The sequence below is a fragment of the Armigeres subalbatus genome, chromosome 2 (genome assembly GCF_024139115.2).
Source record: "Armigeres subalbatus isolate Guangzhou_Male chromosome 2, GZ_Asu_2, whole genome shotgun sequence".
Classification (NCBI taxonomy): Eukaryota; Metazoa; Arthropoda; class Insecta; order Diptera; family Culicidae; genus Armigeres; species Armigeres subalbatus.
The window spans coordinates 131,986,395-132,003,812 of NC_085140.1; the positions used below are offsets into that span (position 1 = coordinate 131,986,395).

Genomic DNA, 17,418 nt, shown 5'->3' on the forward strand with positions numbered 1-17,418 from the left:
TGAATGATCTTTTGTCGCCTCTTTAGTTTTTTTCATTCTATTTAACAGCGGCTTAAGAGTTAAGATAGTTTTACAAATTTTCCTCTTATTCGATCACCGTTTACGCTCGACAGCAAATTCAGTGCGTTTATTTTGATTTCCAACTACGACGACCTGCTGTGGTTGGTTGGCGGTCGGTTGCTCCGTGTCAGAGGTCTACATGTGAGGTTTTCCCTTTTGCTTGCGTTAGACTGATTCTGGCGAGGAAAATTATTATCATCCCGTCCGTATTGAACGTGCTGCCGCGCTGGTGTGGGGCCTTTTCTTCCGCATGTGAGAAATCAGCTATTGGATGCGACAATGCTGGGTGGGATTAGTAACATTTAAACGAAAAGATCCAAAGCTGTTAGAGAATGCCGCAAGATTGCTCAGCGCAGTAAAGAAAGGATTTATCTCAGTGGAAAAGTAATCTCGCAAAGAAGAAGCAACTGACACGCTCCCTAGTTGTGTGCGTTTTGTTTGGAAGTCACCGTTCGCTTGTGTGGTACAGGCACTCCGCAGTTTTCAATCAATTTAGAGCCACGTACTCGAAACCAATTCAAATCCAAAATTGAGTGAGGGTTCAACATTTTTGATTGATCAAGTAGAATTCATTGAATTAAGATATTTTTAATAATACGGTGCAATTATTCCATACATTCGCATTTTTTTTGTTGGGGCGTAGAACCACTGCGTTCATGAAGTTAAACTTTAGTAGTATATATTAGCATATTTGATGATATTCTTCAAAATCTTTAGTATCGTGAGGCCATTTCGCCAAGTTGCCCACAGTTTTAATAAAAAAAATCTTCAAAGTTATTTGCACAAATAAAAATGCTATTTTATTGAACAATTTTACATTGTGACTTTTACATAGCAACTCAAAAAAAAACTAGCGTGATTTCTGTTGCTGCATGTCAAAATAATGGAATCTTCCATATATGTCATCTAGATCCATATCTGTGGATGATCGATATGTGAAGGTTTGCTGTACTTTAACAAACCTGGGTTCGAATAAAGCTGAATGCGTATAATAATAGGGTTGAGGAGATATTCTAAAATAAATTTTCATTAAGTTGTATAAATTACAAAACAATTTCGCTCAAGCTGACGTTCAAACGAGGTGGAAGAGATACGGGTGGAACAACCAGAGTGTACGAAAACAGTAGGAATGTAAGAGGCCGGGATAGCCCTAACTGATGATGTGTGATTGCGCGGGGGCGGATCAGCAGCAGCAGCATGGTATCGAGATCGACGCTGAGCTTGGAAAATCGAGAAAAACGGAAAAGAAGCTTATATATAACTATACTCGATCGGCAGCCGAGCGCTCCATTCTGTACTAGTGTTGACCACGGTCCACGTCTAAGCCAACAAGGTTCTGTGCCACTGTGCTGTTCCGGAACTTCGCGTCTTCCGTCTCCGCGAGCTCGCGTCCGTTTTTTCAACTTTTCGTCGCAAAGTGCAAATTAATCGCTGTATTAATCATGTCTACCATTGTAAGTATGATCGTTCGTATGTGAAATTCAGCCTCCCGGTGTACTTCCTTTCCCGTTAAGCGTTTCGGGAAGGGCAGAACGATGACGGAATTTTTTGGCACGTTTCGACTTTCTATTTTGCACCTCGACACACCTGCTACTACGGCGTCTGAAGACGAAAAAGTTAAGCCTCCGTCCGTGCCAAATCGCTCATCGGACGGCTAAACGGTTCCACCGGATCGGGGCACCATGAATATACCAAGATTTGTGAAGAAACGCCGACGACCATCGTTCATATTTGAAACAACTATAAAATGTAGTGGCGGTAGAGCACTGCAGCATGGTGCACTCAAACCACCGTGGAAAACCCTCAAAAAGTGCAGCCAAATTGCATCCATGCCGCGGTCGATGTGTTGGTATATTTGGCGAATAAATTTGTGAAATTTTATAGTACTTTTTACCTCAGTGCCAGTGCGAGCCGTGCCCAAGTCGGCGGAACCCTTTCAATAAAATTCTGCTCGGCAGGCGGCCATTCGGTCAAATCTAGTTCTAGATCCATCTCACCAACAGTCGGGAGTCGGGCCCGTAGTGTGCTCAGGTGCAAACTAGCAAAAAAAAAGTGCTGATAAAAGTTCCGTCCGCTCGAACCACCACTCACTCTTAGTTCAGAAAAAAGCAGCAATGGTTAGTGTGCATTTGTTGTAACAAACTGCTTGCTCTCGACTAACTTAGTTACGTTTATACTTGCGTCTGTTTATTTGCAAACTTGTGAAACAAATTTTGCTCCAATTTGGCCCCTTTTGGATAAAAAACCAAACGAACCGCACAAATTGGATACAAAGAAGAATTGCATCGATTGCAACACCAGCGGAGTTCGGAGCTCGGACCGGAACGTCTCGAACCGCATGGAAGTAGTGAAGAAAGTGTTCGCCGTGTTCCTAATCGGTTGGCTTCTACTGATCGATGCTAGTGGGGTCGCCGGTCGAGCTCCGGTTGGTTTCATTTGTTGTGTGTAATTTGTTCTTTCATTTCTATTGTTTTCGTGTCGTACCATAAGTTTGTGTGCTTTGATTCCAGTGGCGGAATGTGGGCTGAGGGGGGAAGTGATGCACCAGTTGGGGAAATGGGAAATTCGCTCCTCGAACAGGATCAATTTATTTATACTTCATACAACTGCTTCTATCGCCACCACGGACGTCATTGGAAAGATTCGAATCGAGATTAATAACTGCAATGACATCTGGAAATAGTGGCCCGGTTAGAACGGTGCACAGTTGCAACAGTTTGCTCGTACACCGAGGAACATTCTATTTTTAGCTTTTCAACGGCAATAATACTGATTTCTACATCATAAATGTTAGAATAATTACATTGTAATCTATGGATAACTTAGCTGGCAATGTGTTTACCCAAAATCTCAACTGTTCAAGGTTAATTTAATAATTGGCTACAAATGTCAAGCTTGGTTTAGCATGTGTGTGATTTCTAACATTTACTCCATTTGACGTTTAACAGCGTTTGTTAACTAACCATATGTGCATTTATGTTGCAATTGAAAAACAGATATAAATGCACATTGAAATACGATTTTAATAATCTACTTTCTTTAGTGACACAAATTCATTTACATACGCAGACTACCATATTGGTAAGGTATGACGTCTAAAACATTAATAATAGCTGCCAATGAATTGATTTCATAATATTTTGAAGAGTATTATGAAGGATTTGAAGGTTCCTTAAAAATTGTTTGTAATAGTTTAGAATTTATTTTGGTCGCGATAATTTGCGAATCTAAAACAAAACGTGACAATTGAAAATCGACAAACATAACAACAAAAACATCATGTTATAACGATGATAATTGTTGTCACAGAAACAAAAAATGCTCTCCACAAGCAAAATCTTAAATAGGTGAGATTAGGAGAGCATTAATCTGATTTCCTGGAAGCAGGGAAAAGGGTTTTGATTAACCACAATTAGCAGAATTACACCAACGAGAATACCTATTCGATATCTGAGGAACTCTCTGGTAAACAAATATCTCTAAAAATAGAAATTGTCCTATTTTCATAAGACCTTATCTTTTTTATTAGTGTTAAACTTTAATTTTATTCAAAAAATCACCTCAATAAAGTACTTAAAAACCAATATCCAATTATGATAAGAATCTCATAATTTTTAGAGTTTCTTTATGGACAATCCTAACGGAATCCAAAACTAAATGTACTCGCGTTTTCAAGGGCACAACACTCAATATGGAGCGTTGCTTCCAACTGTAATTTTTATAATTAAAGCTTTCTTGCGTCGCCGGTATCCGTTTTTAATGAGATGCCCTTGAGTTTTGGATTCCGTGAGGATTGTTCATAGGAATCTTCAGTTAGATACCGATAACTCCTTTCAGAAAATATTTGAAATCCTTAATAGTCGATAGATTTTTCAAAGGATTATTTCTTTAGCATTTTTACATTGATTTAATGCGCATTTTTTTTTTATTCACACTTTCTTGCACTTTCCAAATTTTCCGTTGTACCTACGAAAAATTCTTTGGAGCTTCGGAATTTTAAAGGATAGTTTTCTCCAATTTCCACGGAAAATTTTGCTCAATTTAATGAGAGAACTCTTAAGATTGTCTTGAAAATTCTTTGGAATTTTCAAAGGAAAAAATCTGATACACTTCTACGGGAAATTCTTCCAATTTTCTCAGAGTTTTTACGGAAAATTATTTGCAATTTCCACGGAAAGTCCATCATAGTTTTCATGGAAAAATCTTCAAAATGTTTCAAAACTTCTCTACGGAAAATATTTTTTAATTTTAAGGGAAACTTTTCAGAATTCCCTTGGAAAATCTCCCAAAATTATCGGAAAGAGAATCTCTGGTCCACGGGTGATTTTTCAATTTTTTACGGAAACACCTCGGTATTTTCGCAAACAAAATATTGGAGTTTCCAGTATCACGAGAAATCATTCGGGATTTTCAAGGCCAATTGTTCGGAATTTCTAAAACAAAAATTGGATTTTTTTTTTCAATTTCAAACATAAAATTCCTTGTTTCTTATTCATGGGAGATTGTGTAGAATTTCTCAAACTTTGTAGTATCTTTGAGACGTCTTCCAGAACTCATTTGATCCAATTAAATGGATCGCTTAGGACCGCTATATCCCGAAAAGTAACCAACAGGTTACGCCTGCATTTGCTCATTTGCTTTAACTGTTCAATTTGTTAAATATTTTCCATTAGTTTGTGAAACATCTGCGGCTGCCGGGCTTAACTCATTCAATAAGTGATGGGCTTATCTCAACAACCCATTTTGGTGGTGAAGAATCTTACCTACTGAATTGGTTTCAACAAACCGACCTTTAATGCACTCCGCAAATAGCAAATGATACCGAAAACGAACAAATTGATAGGGTGTTGACCTGATTTTGGCATATAGTCTTAGGCACTAGCCCTTAACTCAGCATCATGATGATAGGCAGTCAACCGCGAACAGAAGAAGAATAGAATAAGAATAAAACCCGATTATGCACTCCCCAAACTTGTCTACTCCCGATTTTATCACGTTTTCGACCCGACTTTATCACGTTTCTGACCCGATTTTATCAACCCAAATAGTTTTGAAAATTTTAATCGTTCTTCTTATTTTCGTATCGTAAATAATATGGCAAGCAACAATGATTTTCATGAAAAATCTTTCAGCGCATTTGGTTTATTATGTCTTTTCGACAGGAAATAACAGATACCATTTACGCTTTTTGCCTTTCCAAGGCACAAACTGATTCATATTTGTGACATTGGAATAAAAAAACGATTTTGTCACATTCCCCGTTTTATAACGCCGAAATTCACCAAGCAAGGGGTGATAAAGCCGGGATCAGTACTGCTAGTTTTCGTGATTGTCATGTGAAAGCGAAAGCAGTTGCATTTTCATTTTCAAGAGACCAAATGAAAATGTAGCGGGTTCTCGGTCATCTGTCACATCATAAGCAGCCATGATGGGAATGTGGCTTGGTTTTGAAATCCAAATTTCTAAATACTTTGGATAGATCTGTGCAAATAACGATGACTAGTCGATAAAATGATTATATTGTTCCTTGTATTCGAGTTAGAAGTAACATTATTGAAGAAGAAACAGCTTATTTGCAGTAGTTTGATGCGCTTTCATGAAATAAAAATCCGTGAAAATGTAGTGGCATTCCTTTCAGTGTTTTTGTTTTCTTTGAAATCAAGAGAGAATAGAATGTAAATATCGCGTGACTTCTCTCAATGAAAATGAAAATCTCAGTACTGGCCGGGATAATATTGTATTCTAAATGTGTTTTGTGATCCAAAAACTGGTGGTCATAAATAGAACGGATTTGTTGTCAACTTGTTGCCGACCTTGTTCGGGTTGTATTATTTTGCATTCTTTGTCAATTGTTGTCAATTGTTGAGTTTATTGCAGCGCCGTACTTTAGATCATTTTTTGTGCGATCGCATTGGGTTTTCTTCCAACTCGTCCTGATATTGTTTTGACTATTTTGCAACTTTTCCCGTCAAATTTGCAAACTTTTTGTATACGTTAACACAGTTGACTTCAAGAGGTCTGGATTAGTGAGAAAATCTTGTAAATTGGTCCATGCGCTTGTGAGTTATATTGCGTCAAAGGAAATGCAAACTCATTTCAACATATCTGGAATAGACTATGCACCTTTCCAGTGACTAAAAGCAATCACTTAACAGTTTGATTCTTACAAGAAAGTAAGAGTTAAGAGCACCTTCCATTTATGATGGCCACTCTATGAATCACCGTTACCGACGCCAACGTTGCAAAATAGGTTCTCCATTTTGCGAATTTTGTGAAAAATTTCACTTGAGTGCACTTCACTAGCTGATTAACCACTGCAAACGCCTGCGCCAAAGTGGATTTTTTTTGGTAGCATCTACCATCGATGGCTGCCATTGATAACTTTGCTATCAACGCCATTCTAGCTATGGTTGAATTCTCGCCAGCCGTTGCTGATGGGTTCGATACATCAGATCTCCATGATCATCCACTTGCTGTGATTCAATCGCATTCTGATGTGGAGTGTGGGTTCAATTCTTAGCTCAGTCGCAATTTTTTTTGCAAGAAAAACAAAAGTGTTCGACAAAGTCAATTATCTTTTGCTTTGTGGTTCGTTGTTTAATATGGTACTTCCTTCAAAGATCGAAATGCTCACGAGTACGGTTTTAAAAAAGTTTTTTTCACAACTCAGCATAAATAGCATTTCACAGGCCTAAGGTTGAACATTATTACGAATACAATAGTGAACCAGAAGGAAATAAAAACGATAATCAGAACCAAAATGACCAAATAATGGCAAACGGAATGGCAACTTACCAGAAACAACAAACTAAGGCAATGCAAAAACAATGTCATTCCTTGCAGAAAAGTATTCTCTAGGAATTGCCGAAACTAGTCCATACTTACTAGATCACGAATAAGCCACACGCAATCTACAATTGCATATCTGTTTAGAAAGCAGGCCTACCAGATTGTCCAAAGTACATCCAAATACTAAATATAAAACACATTCAGTCAAACCTCCATGAGTCGATGTTTGACTCGTGGAAGCAAATTTTGCCGTTTTAAAAAAATATTTTCTGGGCTACTGCGATGGTCCCTTCAAACGGCTTCCCAAGGATTTTCTATTCCACATCTAGATATTTCCATGAGTCGATGGTCCCTTCATTATTTGACTGTAATTGAGGTCAAACGCAAAGGAGTGTGACAGTTTCGAGAAAAATGGGTACAATTTTTCTGTGATATTTCATATTTATTAAGAACTAAAAAAAATTGATTTATTCACTGATTAGTTTCGGGTTATGCAGGAATTAGTGTTTCATTTGTATGGGAGCCCTCTTTCCAAAGCGGGAAGGGGTCTCAAATCATCTTCAGAACCTTCCCCGGCCTCAAAATCAGTAGGTCAGTAGTTTCCAAGTCTATAAGGTTCAGACAGACAGAAATTCATTTTTATGTATATAGATTGCAGAACGTACCCTGCGCTGCTCGCGTCTTTTAGCGTTCTAAATGTCAATTTTTGATTATTTTTTTCGACGCCGCAGTCTAGATCAATTTCCGCGCGTTCGCATTAGGTTTCCTCCCAACTCGCCCTAATATAGTATTTTTACTATTTTTTCAACTAACCTCATCTAATTTGTAAACTGTTTGTATACATAAACACAGCTGATCCCAAGATGATCTTGTAAATTGGTCCATCCGTTCGTGAGTTATATTGCCTCAAAGGAAATGCATACTCATTTTTATATATAGAAAAGAAAAATCTAGTAGAACCCGCCCGATCTTGCTCGGGTTTGAAATTTTTAAGTTCAGACTGTCAATAGCTGAGCACATTGCAGCACCGCACTCTAGATCGATTTTAGTGTGAGCATGATTGTTTTCTTCACAATACGCCAGACCGTTGCATTTTCATGATTATCCAACTTTTTCAATCAAATTTTCCGCTCTTCCATATGGTCATATATACACTGCGGAGCCCCAGGCGAATCGATTAGTGGGAAAATCTTGCAAATCGGTCCATGCGTTCATGAGTTATATTGCCCTAAAGGAAATGCAAACTCATTTTTATATAAAGAAGAAGAAGATAACGTAAGAACAATATCAGCTATTGTTGCAAAAATCTGTAACGCCAAAGCATTTCTCGCTGCGCTATAATCAACTCATAGTTGACCAAAATAATATTTGCACCTCTCTGGCTTTAACTCCCTTAAGCCCAAGCTTCTCGGAATCCAAATGTCTATCTACTCGCGTTTTCAAGGACATACCACTCAGAATGGAAGCAACGCACAACTGTTATTAGTGAATTTAGTTTTGGATTCTGGGAGGCTTGTCCTTAATTGCGAATTTGTCCGGAATATTCTGGCGCACGAGAAAAGATTGTACTTCTTTCCAATATGAAATAGATGATTTAAATAACAGTGTGCAAGTAAAAACAAAAGTATTAAGAATCTTTAAATAAATTGCGCTGATTGGTTTAATATGACTCATTGTTACTCAATGCCCGATAGCTCTATGGCAGGAAATCAGCGTATACGCAACAAGTAAAAAAATCCATAGCTAATGCTAAATTTCCATAAACAATAACAAAAATATATTAGCACTTTTGAAAGCAAAGTTGTAATTATAAAAGACGAATTTTCTATAAAGAAATCAAAAAGGTTTCATTGAAAAAAATACAAAATTTGCATAAGTAAATCAATGTTACCAATAAACAATTACAAAATTTCCACAAAATATTTTTTGATTATGATGATGATGATACTACCATTTATTGTAGCTAGGCACCTGCCAGCACTAGCCATATCTGACAAACGATTTGGTCATGATTATACTACTATTTGTATTTCATCAGACTCCTGTATGAAGGGCCAAAAATGGGTGGGTGGTCCCATAAGCATAGACACTTATGCGAATCCACAGGATGAATAGATAATCTCCTTACAGAAGAAAGTTCGTACATGCAATAATATAACCTAGCCCTCGTTTCCCAGATTGACCCAATAGATGGCTTCAATCGGGTGCCCTGATGATTTTTTATGGTATCCTAGCGAAACATACCCAGCTTTGCCCGGGTGTTTGTGCTGCAAATGTCACATACTGAACTATGTGCAGCACCGCACTCTAGATCAATTTCTGTGTGATTGTTTTGTTTTCCTCAATAGCTGACTAAAAATTGTATTCCAATGATTTTTCCTTTCCTCGTTAAATTCAACACCTTTTTGCAAGGGGTAACTTACTCTAAACTTTGAGATAGGATTACTCATTGTCCAGCAATCGTATTTGGTGATATTTCTAGTATCCATGATTTCCTTCAAAAAAAGATACGGTTGCTAACTCGGTTGTTATGGCGTTTGCCAGTTAGTTGTTGAAACACAGTGCTCCTTCATTTTGTAACCATCTGATTTCTACTGTCTGCAGATTCTAGACAACTTTCAAACTGCATTTCATATTCCTTGTACCATCAAGCCCTAGAGATTGTCCAAAAAGTATTAGTAATAGAAATAGTTGTTAAGTGATTTTTTTAGAATATGAAGGAGACAGAAATTATGTGTTGCCTAAAACGGGGTGGACTGTGTCGACTGTGTGGCGTTGTGTTTCATGTTTTCTTAACCAGGGCTCTTCGATCAGTTTGCCATAGATACGACGTAGTTTTTCGCTAGTTTTTGTTAGTATTTCGGAATATTGTCGAAAGTTTAAAGTTGGTTACCCCTTGCCTTTTTGTGTACACAAATTTTGTGGACTCCAAAACGAATCGATTAGGGAAAAAATCTTGCAAATCGGTCAACCCGTTCGTTATTTAAATCGTCAGGAAAGAAATCTCAACCCATTTTTATTATATAGAACAGCGGTTCTCAACCTGGGGTACATGTACCCCTGGGGGTACCTTCGCTGGCCCTAGGGGGTACCTCGGACAAAAATGCGTAATGGCGGACATATTACAATTCCAAACAAAATTCATTGATAAAGTTTTGATAATTGTGTATTTTCTATTTCAAAAATTTATATTGTACATAATATGTAATGCAATCAATAAATCCCAATTGAATTCTGCCTTCCACAACCAGCACAATGTATGAAGGGCTGCGGAACATTTTCACTAAAACTCGGTTGCTTCTGTTGCAAGAGGATTAGAAACATCCTTTTACGCCTCTCGGAAGCCTTCTTCCAAGCAGCCTGAAGGCCTCTTTCTCAAAAAGCCTTTCTAGAGGCCCGAAAGCCGCTTTTCAAGAGGCTCAAAGCCTCCTTTCAAGAGGCCCCGAAGCCTCTTGGAAGGAGGCTTGGAAGGATTCTTTCAAGAGACTCGGAAACCTCCTTCCAAGAGGCTCAGAAGCCTTCTTTCAAAAGGCTCGGAAGCCTCCTTTAAAGAGACTCGTAAACCTCCTTTCAAGAGGCTCGGAAGCCTACTTTCAAGAGGCTCAAAGCCTCCTCCTCTCAAAAGGCTCTGAAGCCTTTTTCCAAGAGGATCGAAGGCTCCTTTCAAGAGGCTCGGAAGCCTTTTTTCAAGAGGTTCGGAAGCCTCCTTTCAAGTGGTTAGGTTGCCTTCTTTCAAGAGGCTCGTAAGCCTGCTTTCAAAAGGCTCGGAAGTCTACTTTCAAGTGGTTCGGAAGCCTTCTTTCAAGAGGCTCGGCAGCCTCCTTTCAAGAGGCTCGGAAACCTCGCTTCAAGAAGCTCAAAATTCTTCTTTCAATAGGCTTGGAAGCATACCATCAAGAGGCTCAGAAGCGTTCTTTCAAGATGCAATGGAAGCTTCCTTTTAAGTAGCTCGATAAACGCCTTCAAGAGGTTTGGAAGCCTCTACAAGTGGCTCAGAAGCCTCTAATAAAGAGGCGCGAAAACCTACTCTAAAGGGACTCAAAAGCTTCCCTTCAAAGGGCTCGGAATTATGTTTTCAAGAGGGGGTACCTCAAATCATGCAAAAGTTCGAAGGGGTACCTATCAAGAATAAGGTTGAGAACCGCTGATATAGAAGATAATCATATAGTTTCAATATAATTTGGTAAATATATATAATTAAATTCTCTCACCAAGTTTCAATTCCATGTCCTGGACGAGATAGGACCTTTCTTCAACGGCAGCTAGTTTTAGATGTATGCCTTCAGAGATAGAAAACCAATAGCTCTTCAAGAGATGTTCTGGTTTAGATCGGGGAATATGCTTAATTCTGGTTCAAAGATCGAGAAATAGACTTCTTGATTTCTTCAATTTTCAATCTTCACAAAATATTTTTTTCACAAAAAAAAGAGCAATAAAAAAATTCCACAAAGAATAAGAAAAAGCAATAAAATTGATTAAATTTTCTATAAACGCTTATTTTATATGGGTCATATACTGCCCTTCTACGCATAGTTGTCCCATGTTAGTTTTTGTGGATTTTGACTTTTCACCATAGAGCAGTCTATTTTGATGTATACTTTTAGAGAACTTTAACAGATTTCGAACTTTGTTCGGAAAATCATTGAAAACAACATCAAGTCTATTTGTCCCGTTGCTTAATTTCTACGCATAATTGTCTTGCGATGATTAAATTCATCATTATGGCGGATTCTGTTATTTTATGAGGCAACACACATTGAAATAGCATTTTCTGTTTAGATCATGCAATCTTAGCATGTTGCACTGGTTTAATGGGGGCAATTTGTACAATACTCATTCTAAGCGACATAATCACTTCAACCACGTGGCAGGTTCACTTCCATAGATAAAGCATGTGGAGAAATATGTCAATCGCAGTAGTCATTCACGAAATCATGCATTGAACGGGGCTGATATGCGTAGAAACCATAAAACAAGTGCTCTATTTCTCGGCATAACTGTCCCGCCAAACTATTTTCATGATCGTTGTCGTAAATTCTATTTGTGAGTGAAAAATAAGAATGATTTCAATTAAATTAAGTCTTTTGAATGGTTCTGTGATGTAATAATCTTATATTGCATTATGGTTATACGCCAGCAATGAAAATTAGTGTTCAATTTCAAATGCCATTTTTTCATTTGTGGTTTTTTGAATTTGGTACAAGCATGCGTAGAACGGCAGTAAGGGTGTATGAATAAATCACTTTCAAAAGCCAACAACATTTCACTTCCTGGGTTGATTGGGTTTCATTGCGAATTTTCCAGTAATTTCGAAAATACACAAAAAGGAACAGGACGTACGCGAGACAATATTTCGCACTCACCATTGTGCAATCCACATCTTATATAAAGATGCTAGGAATCCAATTTTATGTCAACTCCCCCAAAATCACAGAAGTTGCGGCTGATCCAAAGATATTGGCCTTGAATAAACATAAGAGCCTCGGAGGCATACAAAATTTTGCATTATGGAACATAAAATGCTTTGCTCCAATTGTTTTGTTGTTACATCAAATAAAAAAAATCAGAAAAGTGCTAAAATCTAATTGTGGACTTATATTTGCTACATTTTTGAAGAGCAACAATCTCATTGTTCAAACCGGTTCACGCTGCAGCACTTTCTTGATTTTTTGTTTTCGATTTTTGTAATAGTTAGACGCGTCAAAAATATGGGTTCTTTGACAAAGTTGACCCTAATTAAGTCAAATAATCGACTGAGACAATAAAATGAGTTAATTTGTTTGTTGGAAAAGATTCAAAGCAGAAAAATGTTGGTTAACGACTTGTACAAAATCTTATGGGTTCATTTAAGAGAAAAGTTCCCGCATTTATTAACGAATTAAAGTGAAATAGTTATGCGCCTACCAGGCTTACATATTGTGTATTAGTCCTTGACCATTTCAGCATAATCGGTCGACCAACTTATTTTTGGTGAATATAGTGCTGGAAAAAAATATCAATTTTCTTGCTTTTTTATATTTTTCCAAGGCCGTGGCTCCGTAAAGTGTTATACACGTCTGTGCATACAAAATAAACAAACTTTATTTAATTTTTTTGAGGTAGGACGTAGGTCCGTGTTTTCTATATTGAGGTACACGTTGCGATTGCGAAAATCGGAGACCATCACGAAAATATGATAGACTTTGAACGCTAGTATCTCAGCTGTTCTATCATGGATGAGTCAACGCTTCTTTCTATTGTTCTGAAAATACTGATTTTACCTATTTGTTATCGATAATTGATAAAAAGTTAAAAATAGGTAAACCAACCAATTACGTACATGCATCGCAAGCACAGACATCAAAAACAAGCAACTTCCGGGTTTGGCTCAAATCCTCAATTCGAACAAGATTTCACGCAGAGTGGACGCAACGGAGCGTACACAGCAGCACGGTAGCAGCTGGTAACATGGTTGGCGTGTTGCTGCAGAACATTCAACCTCAACAAACTAGCACTTTATGTGAAGAATGGTTTGACTACAAACTAGCACTGTTATGATCCCGCGCCACCAGTTACGATGCTGAAATTTTATTCCAAATTTTGACGTCTTAGCGAAATGTTATCGAGTAGCCGTCGAACAGTAACAGCATGAAGTGAAATTTCAACGCAAAGATTTTTATTTATTGTCTTTATTAGGGAGACTTTCAGCCCGAGGCTGGCTCGTCTCCGAACGCAAAGATTGTGACAAGCGTTTGGTTGCAGTAAGTGATTGGAAAGGCGCATTGAGGAAAAAATGGTTCTTCTCAGGACCAGCAATTTCTGGAAAGAAAGGGTTGATTGCAAAATTTGCTGTTAGTAATTCAATCCATTCAAATTTATTGCATCATTACCTCCTATGGCCCAGCAAAGAACCAACATATTTCCAATAATACGACTTTTCAATCCCCAACAACAACAAAACAAAATCAGAATCTTTTGAGGAAATTTTCTTTGACTGCTGCTAATGCATTCATTCGAACAAACTTATTGCATCATCTTTCTCCAAGGCGCGCTTGTGATTGCTAGCGAAGGCAGCTTTTAGTCGTCGCCAAATGATTAAGTTTTGCGCTTTGAAGAAAATTCTTCTCGGATCAACCTTCTTTTGTATAAAATGGAGAACCGGAAGAATAGATTTAATTGACAATGATAATAGAAACAATATCATACAATGTTGCCCGAAAAGCTTACTTTCCGTCGACGACAGCCAAATTGATGAAGACGCCATATTAGTGGAAACTTTTTTACAGTAACCACCCATCGGCGACCGTCGCTCGGACCAACAGATGCCAGATTTGTTAGTGACGTGTTAAATAAATTTTTTTTCTTTTCACTTTCTTCTTCAGGTACTCTTCTCAATTCCGTGGTATATTTGATACAACCTACAACGGTCTATTGGCGGAATTGAGAAGAGTACCTGGGAGGAGAGAATGGAAGAATGACTGAGAGTGAGAAAAATTACGTAATCGATGGGTTGTGATTTGGGTGGTAGAGATTAGCGAGAAAGGAAAGAAAGAAAAATAGTTATGTTTGTCTGACTGAACAGCTAGGAGGTTGCCAGCTAGTAGTAAGTGTATTTTGTGTGAATTATTGTTTGATTGTGAAAATTGTAATAAATGTGATCTTGGGCGTCTGATGATGGCTGAAGTGTAGTAAGTCGATACGCATAACGCTAAATTTGCTGTTTTGATTTAATTGTCACCGAAAAAAGCCAATTAAAACAACAAATAAGTTTCCACGGTGATTAAACTCCAGTCAGATGCCAAGTGATAATGTTTTGTAATCGTTTTGGGTTAAATTTTGATTAACTAACAGCTCATACCCAAATTCAGAATCCGTCCGCTCTCTGTGGAATCCCGATCAAAATGGCTGGCACGCGCCGGAAAGCAGCTTTCTTGTACCTAATAAAGTAATCCAATTAGTCCCGCCCTTTAATTAATAGTTATGAGTGCACATTATATTTACATCTAAACACATAAAAGTGCTTACTTCATTAAATACAAAAACGCTTATTTCCGACATGCGCGAGCTATTATGATCGGAATTCCGCAGAGAGCGGAACCATCGCATTGATGGTGGTTGGCGTGATTGCTGCACTGCCCTTCTACGCATAATTGTCCTATGTTACTCTTGATGAAAAATCTCAAACTCGAGTCAATTTGTCCCACTGAAAAAATGAAGTTGTTGTCTGATGATAATAGAGGCTAAACACCGTTCAAATGAGTAGGGACTCGTTTCATGTCCTGGAAAAGTGTTGCCTACGCTCATAACATCCCAAAATTATTTGTTAAATTTCATGATCGAATCGATTCTTGAATTGGTGGGACAAATTGACTCGAGTTTGGATTTTTTCATCAAAGGTAACATGGGACAATTATGCGTAGAACGGCAGTGCAGATCATTCAACCTCTATGAAATTTTACCTAATCAACAAAATGGTGTATTTTCCCAATCGCGTATGTTTAATTTTACTCGTGAAAAAAAAAACGTGAATCGTTTCTTGTCATGACCACCATATTTAACAGAAGAGACTTGATGCAAGATGAATTTTCTTCAAATCGATAGAAAATTACACGAATAGCTCATTAACAATAATACATGATATTAATAACAAAACATGATATGGACTTGGGGATTGATAGCGTAGGTAGCTGTGTTGGCTATCAGCGATGGTTGCACCAGAAAAGTTATTCGCTGCGATAACTTCTGCAGCCATTTATGAGTAGGAAGTAAAGTTTTCTTGCAAGATTTAGTCATTTGATTGTTATTAATGATGAGAAAGGAGCATTATAAAATAAATCTGACCTAGTTTATTAGGATCGCCACGACAAACTTTGTATAGGCGCAAAAAGTAAAATTTGAACTAGCAAGAATAATTTTCAAATTTCTGGTAAATTACTTGGGCAAAGATATTAGCATTTTACTGGAGTGATGTATGTGTGAATTTATTTCTTAAAAAAACTAAATTTGCTCCAATCCCACTGGAAAGAAATTCTCATAATTTCACCGGGCAAACACTAATTTCTTCGCGGTTTTTCCGAAAGTGATGAACTTTGTACCTTACTTAAAAATCACTCTAATAAAGAATTAAAAAAAAATCTCCGCGGTTTTCAGCATAACATTCTGTATTTCATTCTACGAGAACTGAATAAGTATCATAGTTCTTCATCGTAAATTGTACCGTCTAACTGCGAATCACTGTTTTTCGATCTTTCTGCATATATTTTTCCTTATAAACTTCCAACAAGTTTAGCACCACCAAAACCTTGACCGATTTGGATGCAATTTTGTCCAGAGCATCAGGGCATCAAATAGAACCGAACAAGAAAAAAATGTGAAGAAGTGTTTTTTGAGCCACCTTAGTGTGCATATGCGGTAATTAACAAACTCTGCGGTGCAAAAATCAAAAATATTTTTTTTATAATCACAAAAAAAATATAAAAAGTTCCTGTTATTGAAAATTTGACAACTTTCATTACTCTTTTGACAATGATATTGTCCAATTTGTTTATTGGTTTAATGTTCCCATATGTCTTTAATAATTTCAATTGGACGAGAAAAAAATTATTTAAAATAAATTAATTAATACTTTCTTAATAATTTTACAAAAAATGGTGGAAATTGCATTATTTTCATATTTTCAATAAAATAAGTAATGAAAATTGGCAAAATTTCGAGAAGTGTACATTGCCACTCTCTTATTCTATTCTACTTACATCCTAACATATTCCGTGCAAAATTTTACCCCAATCGGTCAACGTTTGTGCGATATTAAACTCATTTGAAATTTATACGTGAAATGTTTGAAGAAGTATCGTAGTTCTTTAAATCCGATATGAATAAAATTGCGTCCAGAGCACCAGGGCATCATATAGAACGGAATAAGTATAACGTAATTTTGAAATAAGTTTTTTTTTTTCATACTACCTCGAGCCACCTTAACCGCCAAAAACACTGACTGTGCGACATGTTTTTGGTGCAAAATATTAACGTAGATGAAAAAGAAGAATTTTGCAGCACGCCTATTAACGTCCCCGACGTTTATTACTCGGCCACATTCCAATCGAGTTAGTTATACTAGGGTTTCAGGACGTGATTTGTATCTGAAGAACTCTTATGTATGACAAAGTGGAAGCAATGCAAATGAATAATTTAAAGGTCGAGTGCAGGCAGGAGTTGCTGCTCACATAGTAAGACGATCCAGTTCGGGCCCCAGTAGTACCGGGTTGAAGTGAATTGGCGAACTTTATTTTTACACTGAGGCCACGGTGCCGTTTTTGCGTCAGTCAATATCCGGTGGACCAACGCCTACGCCTTTGCTTTCCACAATCACTCTCCCGGTGAATGTTTACAAGCCACTAGGTGTAAGGTGCGCGCCGACGACCCCCGGAACGTGTGTTGCTTCAAAAATCGATGAACATCCGGTTATCGCATGGGACTCCCGCCCGGCGGTCATCTTTTGGCTGAAGCCGGTTATAACCGTTTGCAAAAAAAAAAAACTGTATAGACGAGGGAAAAACTGGGACGATATCGCGTTCGGTTTTCATCAAAATT

At 37.6% G+C, this 17,418-nt stretch overlaps 1 protein-coding gene across 2 annotated transcripts in view; it reads left to right on the forward strand.

The window, feature by feature from the left end:
• Nucleotides 1-1,345: 1,345 nt before the first annotated feature.
• The window catches only part of LOC134210859 (troponin C, isoallergen Bla g 6.0101), a 50,224-nt gene continuing 34,151 nt past the window's right edge, over nucleotides 1,346-17,418 (forward strand). Inside the window, exon 1 of one of the 2 annotated variants that reach the window (XM_062687221.1) lies at nucleotides 1,346-1,514. In XM_062687221.1, coding sequence (XP_062543205.1) covers nucleotides 1,503-1,514 — 12 coding nt within the window. In that variant the 5' untranslated portion in view covers nucleotides 1,346-1,502. Of the gene's footprint in view, nucleotides 1,515-1,882; nucleotides 2,178-17,418 lie in introns of those variants that run through there. The other variant, XM_062687222.1, reaches the window with a different exon arrangement.